We start from the raw sequence: 16243 nt of genomic DNA, 5'->3' as shown, positions 1-16243 counted from the left end.
GGCAGAATGTATATTTTTTAATATTTATTTATTTACTTAGAGAGAGAGACAGTGCACACGTGTGCACAAGCAGGGTGAGGGGCAGAGAGAGAGAGGGAGAGAAAGACTCCCAAGCAAAGCTCTATACTGTTAGTGCAGTCTGACGGGGAGCTTGATCTCACGAACTCTGAGATTGTGACCTGAGCCAAAATCAAGAGTTGGATTCTTAATCAGCTGAGCCACCCAGGTGCCCCCAGGCAGAATATTTTTAATAGGATCCCATGTTGGAAGATTATCTTTATTCAGCTGACAAAAATCCAGTTTGGTTACATTTAACACCTAAGAAGGAGCATTTTTGGTGTGACTTGTTTTCACAAAAAGAGGACCTGGTAGAATATAGTTTTGGACCTGGCAGAGAGGATATTTTAAGTCCTTATACCCTAAAGTGTCCATTTGACTGGTGTTTGTTATATAACCCAGGTCAGGTTTTATGACTAATCTGAATGACACCATAGCACCATAGCTGCCCTGATCACGTAAACCTCATTCTTGGCCTCATCTTACTATATTTGCCTTCTGATTCAAACTTTGTTTTTTGGTTGTAACCCATGTTGAATACTAGTTTACAGTATGTTGAAGTGATTAAAGGCAATGAGACATCCCTAAAAATGTTTCTGTAAAATCTACTTTATTTACTTCTATAAAAAGAGTGGTGAGAGTTTTTAGTTATTGTTGGTTAAACTTGCTTAGTGCTGAAAAACTTGAATTTTAAAAGTATATAAAAACTAGAGGAAAATATTTAGTTGAAAGACAGTGCTTAAAATGTTTATTTGCTCTATCCATTTCTTTTTGTGATGTTTTAAATTCCAATATGTTCATTAAAATTAATTTCACTGGGGGCACCTAGGTGGCTCAGTCAGAGCCTGCTTGGGATTCTCTATCCTTCTATCTCTGCCCCTCTCCCGCACATGCATTCTCTCTCTCTCTCAAACTAAATAAACATTTAAAAATTTATTTCATTGAATGATTTCTTTATAAATTAAAAAGATATTCAAATGAATCAATAACACATGATTTAAAATCTTTTAGTACCAAAAGAATGTAACCACTTGAAGATAGAAACTACACTCAGTGCAGTACAGAAGGAAAAATGTGTAGGAGCACTTGGCTGGCTCATTCAGTAGAGTATGCAAATCTTGATCTTGGGATCATGAGTTCAAGCCCCATGTTGGGCATAGAGCCAGACAAACAATCAAACAAATAAATAAGTGCAAGCTTAAAAAGAGATATTCTTTTAAAGTAAAAATATTGTAAAGTAAAATATTTGTCTTTGTTTCTTTAAGTGTATATCCTTGAATTACCTTTTATAGAAGAGCAAAATGACGCCATTGTTCTTAATGTGTTTGAATTTATATTTGGTGTGGGAAGGTGACAATGTTTTGATGAGATAATTACTAAGTATTAGTTGCTGTGTGTTTCTGAAATAAAAATGTTAATCGATTGTGATAATAATGAAAGAAAAATTTTTCCCTACTCCTCTCCACCCTCACAGGACATTGCGCTTATTTTGCCAAACTCTTCTGAAGGTTCTATTTCTGAACTGGAGCAGCTCTCCAATTCTCTACCAAACAAAGAATTGATGGCCTCAATCTGTGACTGTCTACTGGCTATGCTAGCTAACTCTGAGAGCAGTTATAGCTGTCTACTGACATGTGTCAGAACAATGATGTTTCTTGCAGAGCATGATTATGGATTATTTCATTTAAAAAGGTAATGCTTTATCTAATTTAATATATTCTTGGATTTAACTTTTCACTCTGTCATCCCTCCCCAAATTAGTTAATTCATTGCTGTTGTAGAAGGCTGAAGATATGATTTCTTTCATGTGGAGAAATTTGTATTTATGGAAAGGATTTTTTAGTAGTGAAGTGTGCTAGTAATCCAATCTTCAGCATTAAAATATAAATTGAATAGATAGACAAATTAATGTGGACATCTTACAGTATTTAAGAAGAGAATCTTACTGTTCCAGGGGTATTAATTCACACTGTTTTTGTTTTGTTGATACATTTACCTGTAGTCCTTTAAAAGTGATGGTTGGTGTAGGGTGTGTGACTGGCTGAGTCAGTAGAGCATGCAGCTCTTTTTCTCAGGGTTGTGAGTTCAAGCCCCACATTGGTGTGGAGCCTACTTAAACAACAAACAAACAAACAGAAGTGATGGTGCTGTGATGGTGCTGTGATACTCTGTGCTGATTCTGTGTTTTTTATTCTGTAGAGAAGTGGCTGAGATAAAATTAATTTGAGATGATGTAAACCTCAAGTGTAATTTCTGCTTCAGTCTCTCTGACCATGCCCTCATCTTTTTCTTCTCTAGGAAGGTAGCTGGATGTTATGTAGATTTGCTTGGAAATTTGTAGAAGTTTGTAGGATTATGAGACAGAAAGGAGAAGGAAACATGTTTGTGCTTCTCGTTAATTCTTGTAACATTGGTTGAAAACTTGCGTTCCAAATGCTCTTTGGTGCTGGCTCCTACCTTCTCCACTTCCTTCTCCTGAAAAACCTGTCTCCTCTTTTATATTCTCTTTCAGTTGGTGGCACCTGCTGAAAATCCAAGTTTTCCATTTCCTCCTACCCCGCCTTCTTAGTCTCTCACCATAATCTTTACATTTTACTCTGGAATGCCCCTTTTCCTATTGCCTGGGTATTTACTCTATATCCTTAAAGCTCATCTTCTACTCTCCATCTCCAGGAAAGCCAAAAAACTTTGCTTGATTCCTCCATTCCTAAGCTCTCATAGTATTATGTGTGATATGTTTAATTTTGCTGGATTCCTGTTTCTGGTCTTTTTTCTATTGGTAATCTTTTCCTAAGTTGTCTTAACCTATTCCAGTTTCTCTCTTTAGCTCTAATTTTTCTTCTAAGCTCCAAATAACCCATCCATTTATTTGATGTCTCTGCTTGACTTTCTATTGGACATCTCAAACTGAACAGATTTAAAGGAGAGCTCTTGAAATTCTTGCTCTCAAACATGTTTCTGTCTTGTTCATCCCAGTAAGTGTTATAACGTTAACTGTCCACACAAAACACCAAGATCTTGATTTCTCTCTTTTCCTTACTTCCTACGTGCAACCTATCAGTAAGTCCAGTGGATTATACCTCCAAAATTTATCCCTAATTTGATCACTTTTGTCCACTCTGTAGTTACCACCCTTGTCCAGTTCACTGTCATTTCGTGCATGACTCATTTCAGTAGCCTCCAGTCTACTTCTTGCTTCCACTGTTGTCCCCCTAAAATCTATTTTCTGAGCATTCAGACTGATTTTTTAAACTTAAAACAGGGGCGCCTGGGTGGCTCAGTCGGTTAAGAGTCCGACTTCAGCTCAGGTCACAATCTCACAGTCCGTGAGTTCGAGCCCCACGTCAGGCTCTGGGCTGATGGCTCAGAGCCTGGAGGCTGCTTCCTTCTGTGTCTCCCTCTCTCTCTGCCCCTCCCCCATTCATGCTCTGTCTCTCTCTGTCTCAAAAATAAATGTTAAAAAAAAAAAAAAAAAAACTTAAAACAGATACATTTGTTGTTCTGCTGAAATGTTTCCAGTGGTTTCCTATTATACTGCAGTAAAATCCAAACTCTATAATGTTCTTTAAGGCTGTATACAATCTGGCCTTTGCTCATCTCTTTGACTTAACCTCATAGCTTTTTTATCCTCAGTTTTGCTACCTGTCAAGCTCATTTCTACCTCCAGACTTTTTTGTTTTGTTTTGTTTTCCTAAAATGTTTTTCCTCTAGATCCTTATAAGACTTATTTCTCACTTCACTCATGTATCTGTATAAATATTTTTCCTGTCAAAATACCTGTCTAAAATAGTGTATCCTGGGGTGCCTGACTGGCTTAGTTGGTAGAGCATGTGAGGTTTTTTTTTTTTTTTAATGTTTATTTATTTTTGAGAGGGAAACCAGGCACGAACAGGGGAGGGGCAGAGAGAGAGGGAGACACAGAATCTGTAGCAGGCTCCAGGCTCCGAGCTGTCAGCACAGAGCCCGATGTGGGGCTCAAACTCACGGACCACAAGATCATGACCTGAGCCGAAGTCAGATGCTTGACTGACTGAGCCACCCAGGCACCCCAAACATGTGACTTCTAATCTCAAGGTCATGAGTTCAAGCCCCATGTTGGGCGTGGAGCCTACTTAAAGTAAAACAACAACAACAACAACAAAACACTAAAATAGGTCTATCTTTTGAGTCCCCATTCCTTATCCCCCTTTATATTTTTCACTGTATTTATACTGTTTGACATTGCATTATGTAGATTTATTGTTTATTTGAATATAAGCTACCCTAAGAAAGGGACTGTGTCTTCTTGACTTTAGTCCCCCAGCATTTAGAAACCTGGTACATAGTAGGCTCTATGAAAGAATAAAAATGGACACTGGATTCATTTAGTCCACAAATACTTATTGAATGCCACTTCTGGGCCAGATACTGATCTAGGTACTAAAGATTGAGTAAATAAAATACATAGTATATTACAGAAGAACATTAAATAGAGCAGTTCAAGCTGCTGGTGAGTGCCAGAGTGAGGGTAGGAGTTGTCATTTGAAATACGGGGAGGTGATCAGGGAAGTCCTCACTGAGAAGGTGACCCTTGAACAAAGACCAAGACCCAGTGAAGGGTGAAACATGTTAATATCCTGGGGGAGAACAATCACAAATAGCATGCCTAATGTGTCTGAGAAACAGTCATGAGGTCACGGTGGCTATCTTTGGAGTAAGAGAGCAAGGAGAAAAATGATAGGGCATAGGTCGGAGAAGTAACCTGGGGGGAAGATGGGGGTCAGCAGATCAAGGGCCTTTAGGGTTATTATAAGGGCCATTGTAAGATTTTGAGCAGAGGCAAAGAATGATCTGGTTTTTTATCTGCCTTTTTTTTTCTTATGAGCAGGTCACTATTTATGCTTTTTACATAGTTCTAACAACAACCCTGAAGCACGTCACAAAAAATTTTCTTTTTTGAGGTAATTGTACTTTCAGAAGAATTACAAAAATAATAGTACAGAGTTCAGATATGCCTTTCATCCACCTTTACCCCTATGTTAATGTCTTATGTAACCACTAAATATTTACCAAAACTGAGAAACTAACCTTGGCATAATACTATTAACTAAAATACAAAATTTATTTAGATTTTACAGTTTTTCTGTTAATGTTTTTTTCTGTTTTAAGATCCAAGACAGGATCCTACATTGCTTTTAGTTGTGATGTATCCTTTGTGTCCTGTATCCTTGTTTTTCATGACCATGACATTTTTGGAGAGTACTTGTTAGTTATTTTGTAGAATGTTCCTCAATTTAGCTTTGTCTGATTTTTTCTCATAATTAGATTGAGATTATGCTTTATTGAGAAGATTACACAGAGAGAAATACCTCTTTTAGTGCACCATATTAGGAAATGCTTGATATATTTCTGATGATATCCACTTTGATCACTTGACTGAGGTGCTGTCTGTCAGGATTCTGCACTGTAAACTTAATAATTTTCCATTTTTAATTAAATATTTTGGAGAATATATTTCCAAAATATATTTCCATTGTGCAAATACAGGATCTTATTTCTGTGTAAAACTTTAGTCAGTAGGTTGAGCATCCAGTTGGCTCAGTAGGTTGAGCATCCAGCTTCCACTCAGGTCATGATCTCACAGTTCGTGAGTTCAATCCTTGGGTCGGACTCTACACTGACAGTGCAGAGCTTGCTTGGGATTTTCTGTCTTTCCCTCTCTCTCTGCCCCTCCCTGCTCATACACACACACACACACACACACACACACACACACACACACTCTCTCTCTCTCTCTCTCTCTCTCTCAAAATAAATAAACATTTAAAAGTATTGTTAAAAACAAACAAAAACCCTTTTGTCCACTAATTTTAGTATTCATCAGTGAATCTAGGCATGTGGCAGGTTTTACTGTGGTATCCCAGTGCTGGTTTCCTATTTCTCTTAATCCTTTTTTAATTTTTTTGGTGGTTTATTTTTTATTTTTAAAATTTTTAATGTTTATTATTTTTGAGAGAGAGAGAGACAGAGCTTGAGACGGGGAGGGAGAGAGAGAGAAGGAGACACAGAATCTGAAACAGGCTCCAGGCTCTGAGCTGTCAGCACAGAGCCCGATGCGGGGCTTGAACTCACAAGCCGTGAGATCATGACCTGAGCCGAAGCCAGACACTTAACCGAGTGAGCCACCCAGGTACCCCAATGGTTGTTTATTTTTGAGAGAGCAAAAGAGAATGAGCGGGGAAGGGTCAGAGAGAGAGGGAGACACAGAATCTGAAGCAGACTGCAGGCTGTAAGCTGTCAGCACAGAGCCCAACATGGGTCTTGAACTCAGGAATTGTGAGATCATGATCTGAGCCAAAGTCAGGAAGCTTAACCGACTGAGCCATGCAGGTGCCTCTCTCTTATTCCTTTTTAATTTATTAATTATCCTTCTATAAAGAAGAATTACCACTTTCTCCTCATTTATTTACTTATTCAGGGATATAAGTATGAATTTATGGACATTATTTTTTTTCTCTTTGTATGATAATCTGATACTATTGTTATTCATTTTGTTGCTCAGCTTGTGTCACTGATTTTGTTTCTTCTTATTGGATAGAGCTAGGAAATATATGCCTGTGTCCTAACTCATGCATATATATGTCTACATTTCTTTTTGTATCTATTTATTTGTATGTATGTATTTTTATTTTTATTTATTATTTTTTTTCAAGTTTCATGACATTGCTTTATTATCCATCAGAGTTCATCTCAGGGTCCATACAAATTCAGTCTTTCAGAGCACTATCTCTGGCTTGCGTATGTCAAATGTGGACCAGCCCTTGTGACTGTGGGACAGGTTGAGCCAAAGGGGCCCTGGCCTTTTGGTTTTAGGACTACATGGACATCCAGAGCCCTAGGGCATCAGAAGGGGTCCTGCCGAGAGCTGTTTGTGTGGAGGCTGGGCCAGATGTATTAGTGGGGAGCTGGCCTCTTTGCTGGGCCTAAGGGAAATAAAGTTAAAGATCTCTATTCTACATTGATCACATTCCCATTGGATGGAAATGTTGAACGCACTTTGGTCTTGACTGCAGCGATTCCCTCTGTTACTTTTCTGTTTCTGTGTTTCTGACTCTGTCTTCGTTCACCCTTAGGAGCCATGGAGCTGGCACTTACTCAGCGGGCTCCTAGGGATGGCCATCAGGTTCCCACTGGGTTCTGTGCTCAGTAACAGCCATCAGCATCAGATATCCCAAAGGAGAATAGCCCTTCTATTCCTGAGCTTGGTGCTTGGCTGTTTGTAACAAGGGGAGGCAGACAGGATCCAGCTTGCCTCATTGCTCTGGTTGATTGAAGTGCCTTCCTCCTCCTTCTTTTTTTTCTTTAAAATATAATTTATTGTCAAGTTGGCTAACGTACGGTGTATATAGTATGCTCTTGGTTTTGGGGGTAGATTCCCGTGATTCATCACTTTGTATGTATTTTTTTAAATGAGTCCATACTGACATTTTGACTCTAATATTAGATGTTGATTCTAGCTTTCTCTCTTTCCTTGTAACCTTATTCATGTTTCATGTTGTGCAGTTGTGTGGATTTTGACAAATGTATAGAGTCATGTGTTTATTGCCACAGTTGCATACAGAACAGTTCCATCAGTGTACTACCTTTTTATAGACAACTTCTTTATAGGCTGAGCAGCAGGGGCAGCTGGGTGGCTCAGTTGGTTAAGCATCTGACTCTTGACTTCAGCTCAAGTCATGATCTCACAGTTCGTGAGTTCGAGTCCTGCGTCAGGCTCTATGCTGACAGCTCAGAGCCTGCTTGGGATTCTGTGTCCCTCTCTCTCTGCCCCTTCCCTACTTGCTCTCTGTCTCTTTCTCAAAATAAATAAAAAGATAAACTTAAAAAAAAAAAGTTGAGCAATAAAAATACCAGCTTAAAAGTTTAGATATTCTAATAGGTATGTAGTGGACCCCAGATTTTAATAGATCATGGAAGTATTTGCTTAAGGTTATATGTAGAGACTAGTAATTGGTGTAGTCCAGTTTTAAATCCATTCTTTTTCCATTAATCATATTATCTTTGTATTTAATCTCATTCCTGTGTGTTGTGCCTTGTCCATTCCAGTATTTTATAAAGTTCTCAAGAGCAGGAGTCTTTATCTTTCTCTTTTGTATTGTTTTACCAAAGTCTTCTATGATGGCATCTCAGAATCCATCTGAGTTATATTTTTCAAATGTAAACACTGCATGTTTAGTGTTAATATAATCTTATTTTCATTTTGATTAATTATGAATTGTTACAACTCAAAGGGCACATTTGAATATTAGAATACTTTGTCCTTGAAATTCTCTTTTGATCAACAAAGAGCTGTGTAATTGTATAGAATAATTTTAGCAGGACTTGGATATGGTTGATTGTTATACTTAAATCTACCTATATCAGGAATTGGCAAACTATGGGCCACAGGTCAAATTCAGCTGACCACCAGTGTTTATAAATACAGATCTGTTGGAGCATAGCCAGCATTTATGTGCTGTTTATGTCTGTTTTCCCACTACACAAATGAGTTGAGTAGTGACTGACACTGGTGTTGTGTATAGAGAGAAACAGACTGCGTTTTTATTTAGCCAGCAAAGCATAAAATATGTACCATTAGGTTCTTTACATAAAAAGTTTGCAGGCCCCCAGTCTATACCCTTGATTTTCTTCTGTCAAATTATAGTAATAATAATAATTATTATTAAATAATTTACATAATAATTATTACATAAAGCAGGCTTTCTGGTCAGGCTTCTGAGACGGCTATAACCTCCTTGTATTAGAGAAATCCTCAGGCTATAAAAAGTATAAAAAATAGGGAATTTGGAGTTTCTTTTGCTAAGTTTTATATCTTTATTATTTGGGGGAAATTTTTTCTTTTTTTGTGGGGGGCTTGAAGCTTATTTTTAAAAGAAGGTATCTGTAGATATTGCTTTGTTAAATGGTGTTGTGTACATAGGCACACCAAAACATTTTTTAAATGATGGATTGAATTTTGTTCTGTCTGAACTGGAGATCGTTTATTTCTCATACTAGATTTATATGTTTAAATTTTGAGACATACTCTCTCTTTATTTACAGTTCTTTGAGGAAAAACAGTAATGCTCTGCATAGTTTACTGAAACGAGTGGTCAGCACGTTTAGTAAGGACACAGGTGAACTTGCATCTTCATTTTTGGAATTTATGAGACAAATTCTTAACTCTGACACAATGGTAAGTGTACATAAATGTATATGTATGTATTTGGTATTTTTTAAATTTATAGACTTTTGTCATAAGTTAAAAAAAATCACTTGCATTCAAAAATATCTTGAAATATTTTTGGAAGTTTGAACTTAGAATAATGTTTTTTTTTTTTCCTGTGTCCTTACCCGACTATAAATGCAAGGTTTTGATTTCTAAAAAAGATAGGTGTTTTAGAGTAGAATTTACTGAACTCTTTTTAAATCTATTAAACATCATTAATTTGTGAATACTCTGTAACTTGGCAACTTAGAGAAAAATACTCCTTACAGAGCCTTCATCTTTTATATAATTTTTTACATTGAGTTATCTTGCCAGGGACACTCAGGGCAGTCAAATTTTATTAGTCTCTTAATCAGATATTTACCTTCTGTCATTTAATTGAGCATTTACTCATTGTGTTTTGGATATTGTGCTTTCGGGGTGATTGCAAAGTTTATTACACTAGGGTATTTTGGATCCATCATAGATACTAAGTATCTATTTCTCTAAAATCTTACTGTTAAAATCTAATTAAGAATTTCTCCTGGGGCACCTGGGTAGCTTAGTCTGTTAAGCCTCTGATTCTTGATTTTGGCTCAGGTCATGATCTCATGGTTTGTGAGTTTGAGCCCTGCGTCGGGCTCTGCACTGATCACGTGGAGGCTGCTTGGGATTCTCTGTCTCCATCTCTCTCTGCCCCTCTCCTACTCACGTGCGCTCATTCTCTCTCTCTCTCTCTCAAAATAAATAAACTTAAAAAAAAAAAAAATCTCTCCCATCATATTTTCCAAAATCTAGTATATGTTGTGGACACAATTCCAGAAACCTTTAATAGGTTTGCCTTTAAAAAGTGTTTTTGGTCAGATAAGTTTGGAAAAGTCTCCCCTGATGGAACTTAACTGTGCACATTAGTATAGTAAAAGTTCTGAAAGTTCCTGGATAAATAGAAACTTGCTTTACTATAGTCTAATCTAGCTTTTCCCAAATGGATTGCCTGCAAAATACTTTGTGTGTGTGTGTGTGTGTGTGTGTACGTGTGTGTGTGTGTGTGTACGTGTACATGTGCATATACTGTTAACATCCTGTGGGTCTGTATTCTGTCAACACTGGTTTAAGAAATTCAGCTCAAGGGCACCTGCGTGTGTCAGTGGGTTGAGTATCTGACTTCAGCTCAGGTTATGATCTTATGGTTGGTGAGTTCAAATGCCACATCCAGCTTGCTGCTGTCAGCACAGCTCGCTGCTCCTCCCCTGCTCACGCTTTCTTTCTTTAAAAAAAAAAAAAAAATTCAGCTCATATTTAAGATTTGTGTTTGGGAAGAATTGTGGAGAACCTGTTTAGTTCAGTTTTACCAAAATAAATATAATATGGGATGATTTCATAAGGTAAAATTCAGTAAAATTACTGTTTAGTAAACATGTAATGCGTGTAATTTATATTAAGAATATCTACTCCTCCAGTAAGGGATGCCTCGCTGGCTCAGTCAGGAGAACATGAGACTTGGCTCTTGAGTTCAAGCCTCACATTGGGCATGGAGCCTACTTAAAAATTTTTTTCTGTTTTACTCTAGTAAGCACCTCTTGGCTGCCTGTTGTTTTTGTAGTTTTTTTTTATACTGATTTTACTGGCAGATTTGTGTTTGCTTTGTGTCAGATATACTTTATTAAAGTGATTAAGTTTACCAGATGCTTTGATCATTAAAGATCAGATTTTGATTCTGAAAGGTAAAGAGCATATTTAATGGTAGCACTATAGCTACCGTAAAGAAATTTTAGGAGTTTTTATGTAATGGAAGACTAATTAGTTTTACCAGATCCTAAGTGGTGTGTTGTTAATAAATCAGTTTGACAGATTTTCTTATGCATGTCATCAATTAAACAGTTTCTAATCAAAAACCACTAACCAGTGTTCATTCTTGTTATCCAGAAGCTGCTGGTCCCTGAGGACTGCTAATTAATGCTTTTATTCATCCCTCACCAGTGCATTTCCTTTTCTTACCTCCTTCATTGGGAAGGTCAAGGCCATCCTGTTTGGTTTCTAAATCTTTTCACTCTCCCTTAGATTCTTTCCCTGTTTTTTCTAACCTGTTGTTTCCTTCCTTAATCAGAGGAGAATATCCCTTCCGCCCCTCCCCCATCATTTCATTTCTATCTATGACATATATCTTACACCTTCTAATATCCTATCTGGCACCTTTTCCCTCTCCTGTTTCTCCTTGCCCTTGGCTACTTGATAGAATCTCTGAATATCCAAAATCAAATTCATTATCTTCCCCCATAAACTTGATTTATCTGTCTTACTTTTATATCATGATCTTCCCTGAACTTCACGATAGAAATCATGAAATAGTAGCCAACTTTCCTCCTTTTCTTCATCCTCTTCAGCAGCTGTCATTCGTATCAGTTTTATTTATAATACCTTTCATATTTCATTTTCTTTTGTATTTTACCACTATTACCTTAGATTTCCTTCCTGCTGCTGCTTTTTTCGTAATGTGTTTATTGAAGTATGATCTGCATCTCATAAAATTCACCCCTTTAGTTTTTAGTATATTGTACAATCATCTCTGCTATGTAATTTCAGAATGCTTTCGTAATCCCAAAAAGAAGCTCTGTGCCCATAACAGAAACTCCTCTTTTCCCCTTTTAGCCCATGGCAATCACTAATCTACTTTTCCATCTCTATATCAGTCTCTGCAAAAAGATTGCTGGGATTTTGATAGGAATTGTATTGAAATTTGGGAGTATCACTATCTTAATACCTTTTACTATATGGCTTACTTTTTTTTAAAACAGGAAATATTAACTTTTTTCATTACAGAATATAGCCCTAAATACAATAGTTAACTGTTTTCTTTAGTTCTTTGCTTTATCTCTAGAAAGATAAATTCAGGTTTCATCAGTTCTTTATTTTAGTAGTAGGCATTTTATTAACTTAAGTATCAATCAGTATGTTACATGTCCAGCAAGTGCCAGTGTATTTGCCATTGGATATTTTTGTTAAGAAACCTTGCTGCTAGTATGTTGAATATGTGTGTTTAGCTATTTATTATGTGAGTCTTACTCAAAGAAAATGCATTTCAGCCTTAAGCTGATTAACTCTTTCTTAAAACTAGCCATTTATACTGGTGTAAAACCAAAACACTGAGGGGAAGATTGCAGCAAATGGCTTAAATATCTGTATAAGTGTGGAAGCATCTTTGCAAATTTCTCTGCTCTCAAATTTAACTTGTGTGTGACATTTACAGGGATGTTGTGGAGATGATAGTGGTCTCATGGAAGTAGAGGGAACTCATCCGTCACGGACAATGAGTATTAATGCTGCAGAGTTAAAACAGCTTCTACAAAGCAAAGAAGAAAGTCCAGAAAATTTGTTCCTTGAACTAGAGAAGCTTGTTTTGGTAAAAAAAAACAAAAAACAAAAAACAAAAACAAAAACAAAACAAAACAAAAAACAAAGAAAAACAGAAGCAAAATAAAAACATTTGCTCATTCCTAAGATATATTTTTTTCTCTTTTTGACTAGTGCAAGTTTTTCAGTGACCTTTTTAAATAGTGAACCTTCAGTTGGATACCTGTAATAAAGTTTGAAATAACTCTTTGAATTAATAATTTGGAGTGAAGTCCTCCATACTGTTATGAATCTTAAGGAAGAAGGCATTAGTTTTTGAATTATCTATTTGAATGCAGGATGTCCCCTGCTACCATTCTTTAGAAATAAAATGACAAATGTTTTTGGTATTTGTTTTATTTGAATATGTTTAATGTTCATAAGTTTTTGACAGTTTTCCAAATTTCTTAGTAATCAAAAAATACAACCTTTTCTACTAAAGAGTCAGTAGATTATGGGCATAAATGTTCAAGTTTTACCTGTATCATCTTATTCTGCTTTTGTCTATATCTAGGAACATTCAAAAGATGATGACAATCTGGATTCTTTGTTGGACAATGTAGTTGGACTTAAGCAGATGCTGGAGTCATCTGGTGATCCTTTACCTCTTGGTGACCAGGATATAGAACCAGTACTTTCAGCTCCAGAATCTCTCCAGAATCTGTTTAATAATAGGTAAAACAAGCAATGTTTTGTGGTTGAGTATTGTATATTTAATGACCGAGGTCTAGAGAGGGCCAACAAGCTATTTTTGTTACGGGCTGGATAATAAAAATTCTAGGCTTTGTAGGCCACATTCAGCCTATGTTGCATATTCTTCTGTAGCATTTTGTTTGTTTCATATGTTTTTTTAAAACTCTTAAATAATAGGGGCACCTGGGGTGGCTTAGTCAGTTAAGCATCCGACTCTTGATCTCAGCTCAGGTCTTGATCTCAGTGTTGTGAGTTCAAACCCCATGTTGGGCTCTGTGCTGGATGTGAAGCCTACTTAAAAACAAAATGAAACAAAACTTAAATAATAAATCATTTCTATCTTACAGGCTATACACAAGCAGGCTGGCAGAATGGAGGCTATACTTTACTGATACTTCTAGAGCATAACTATTCAGTGTGATGGAATTACTCTCTAAATTTAGAAAAATTAAATATGGCCAGTTTCTGTACACATTGCTACAGTGTAATAAACTTGGCTTTTAAGTACTAATTTTACTAACAGTTTTGAGGGTGACATTTTAAATTGTACATTGTACAGATTTTGCTTAGAAGATAAGCTAAAATAATTTGATTTTGGAATTCTGCTTTTTACCAAATGTCTTTTCTGTTCTAGGACTGCATATGTGCTAGCTGATGTCATGGATGATCAGTTGAAATCTATGTGGTTCACTCCATTTCAGGCTGAAGAGATTGATACAGATCTGGATTTGGTATAAGTAATTTTATTACTAAATATTTAGAAAAAAGTTATTGTTGATTTTTTTGGTTTTTGTGTGTATTATTAGCACTAAAATAAGATACATGTTGTATGGCTGTTAAAAGCCCATTGAGGGGATGCCTGGCTGGCTCCGTCGTAGAGCATGCAACTCTTCATTGTATAGTAAGTTTGAGCCCCACGGTGGGTAATAGAGATTACTTAAAAATAAAATCTTAAAAACAAACAAAAAAAGGCCCGTTTGAGGACCAGTACTGCATTATTTTCATATCGGCTGCCCACTTAATGGTATCCAAGACATTCAGTATCTTATGCTACTTATTTTGCTTCTTTCTAGTTAGTGATCTGTATATTTGAGAATGAGATGCTTTCTTTTTTTTTTTCTGTTTTTTAGAGAGAGAGTGAGAGCAGGGGAGAGGGCCAGAGGGAGAGAGAGAATCTTAAGCAGGCTCCATTCTTGGTGGGGAGCCCGATGCAGGTCTTGACCCTGGGATCATGACCTGAGCCAAAATCAAGAGTTGGACACTCAACTGTCTGAGCCACCAAGGTGCCCTGAGAATGAGATTCTTTGGGGAAAAATTATGTTTTTGCCTAAGTACTCTGAGGCACTTTGTTTTCTTATATTTGTAGGGTATAGAATAGAGAAAAGTATCCCACAGAATTATAATTCATTTCTGTTTTGGGGTTTAAGGAAAGGAATGGTATTGTGGCAATCTACTTTTAATTTTGGGGCAAATGTGAAGAATCTATTTATTAAAATAACATAGGTACAAAAGGGAATTCTCATTCTTAAACGTAATGCTGAACATGTAAGAGTATAGTTAAACATTTAAAATTAGAAGCATGCTGATTTATGTTTCTCAGAGCCATATTAGGGAGGATGATTTCAGCCACATATTATACTATGTATTATTTTTTTCTTGATCAGAAAAATAAATATATTTGCTTATTCCCTGGTCCAAAAAGTGTTAGTATTTATTATATGCAATAAGACTAAAAGAATTATTTACTTCATGATTAAGGTGTATTTAATATATTTGAGAGCTCCTTTCCCTTCTTTTAAACTATTGCATAAAATCTGGGGTGCCTGGAAGGCTCAGTTGATTAAGTGTCTGACTTTGGCTCAGGTCAGGATCTCACCACCCGTTAGTTTGAGCCCTGTGTCAGGCTCTGTGCTGACAGCTCAGAGCCTGGAGCTGCTTTGGATTTTGTGTTTCCCTTTTTTTCTGCCCTCCCCCACTTGCATTCTGTCTCTTTCTCTCAAAAATAAATAAACATTAAAAAATTTAATATCGCATAAAATCCGATTTAAATTGCATTAGAGAATTAATTTCTCACGGTGCCTGGATGGCTCAGTCAATTGGGTGTCCAACTTTGCTTAGGTCATGATCTCAGTTTATGTGAGTTCGACCCCTACATCAAGCTTGCTGCTGTCGATGTAGGGCCTGCTTCAGACTCCCTGTCCCCCTCTTCTCTGCCCCTCCCCTGTTCTCTCTCTCTCAAAAATAAATGAACATTTTTTAAAAAAAGAATTAATTTCTCTTGGGGTGCCTGGCTGACTTAGTCAGTAGAGCAAGCATGTGACTCTTGATCTTGGCGTTGTCAGTTAAAGCCCCACATTGGGCGTAAAGCTTGCTTAAAAATTACAAAAAGGGGCGCCTGGGTGGCTCATTTGGTTGTGTCTGACTCTTGGTTTCGGCTTGGGTCATGTTCCAGGGTTGTAGGATTGAGCCCCATGTTGGGTTCCACCTTGAACATGGAGCCTGCTTAAGATTTTCTCTCTCCGGCCCCTCTCCCCTGCTAACACGCTCTCTCAAATTAAAAAAAAAAATAATTTCTTCTTTAGTGTAAATTGCCAATGATTCTTTAGAACTGTTCTGTCCAATAGAACTGTATGCAGTAACAGAAATGTTCAGAAATGTGCTCTGTTTAGTATAGTAGCCATTAGCCTTATGTGACTGTTGAACAACGAAATGTTGCTAGTGTGACTGAAGAACTGAATTTTATTTTTTATTTAATTTTAATTAATTTAAATTTAAATAGGCGCAAGAGGTTAAGGGGCTACCTACCATATCTAGCATCATAGATCTAAAATATTTGTTAGAAGGATGTTGGTTTTTTTTATAACTTTTATATTGAAT

At 36.7% G+C, this 16243-nt stretch overlaps 1 protein-coding gene across 4 annotated transcripts in view; it reads left to right on the top strand.

The window, feature by feature from the left end:
* The window catches only part of VIRMA (vir like m6A methyltransferase associated), a 58428-nt gene that overhangs the window by 36531 nt on the left and 5654 nt on the right, over window positions 1-16243 (top strand). For 3 of the 4 annotated variants that reach the window (XM_007095570.3, XM_007095569.3, XM_042972802.1), the window contains exons 16-20: window positions 1532-1749; window positions 9139-9271; window positions 12531-12683; window positions 13188-13348; window positions 14001-14097. In XM_007095570.3, coding sequence (XP_007095632.1) covers window positions 1532-1749; window positions 9139-9271; window positions 12531-12683; window positions 13188-13348; window positions 14001-14097 — 762 coding nt within the window. The remainder of the gene's footprint in view (window positions 1-1531; window positions 1750-9138; window positions 9272-12530; window positions 12684-13187; window positions 13349-14000; window positions 14098-16243) is intronic. The other variant, XM_042972804.1, reaches the window with a different exon arrangement.

Source organism: Panthera tigris, chromosome F2, assembly GCF_018350195.1.
Source record: "Panthera tigris isolate Pti1 chromosome F2, P.tigris_Pti1_mat1.1, whole genome shotgun sequence".
NCBI lineage: Eukaryota > Metazoa > Chordata > Mammalia > Carnivora > Felidae > Panthera > Panthera tigris.
This window is presented reverse-complemented; position numbering and strand designations above follow the sequence as displayed.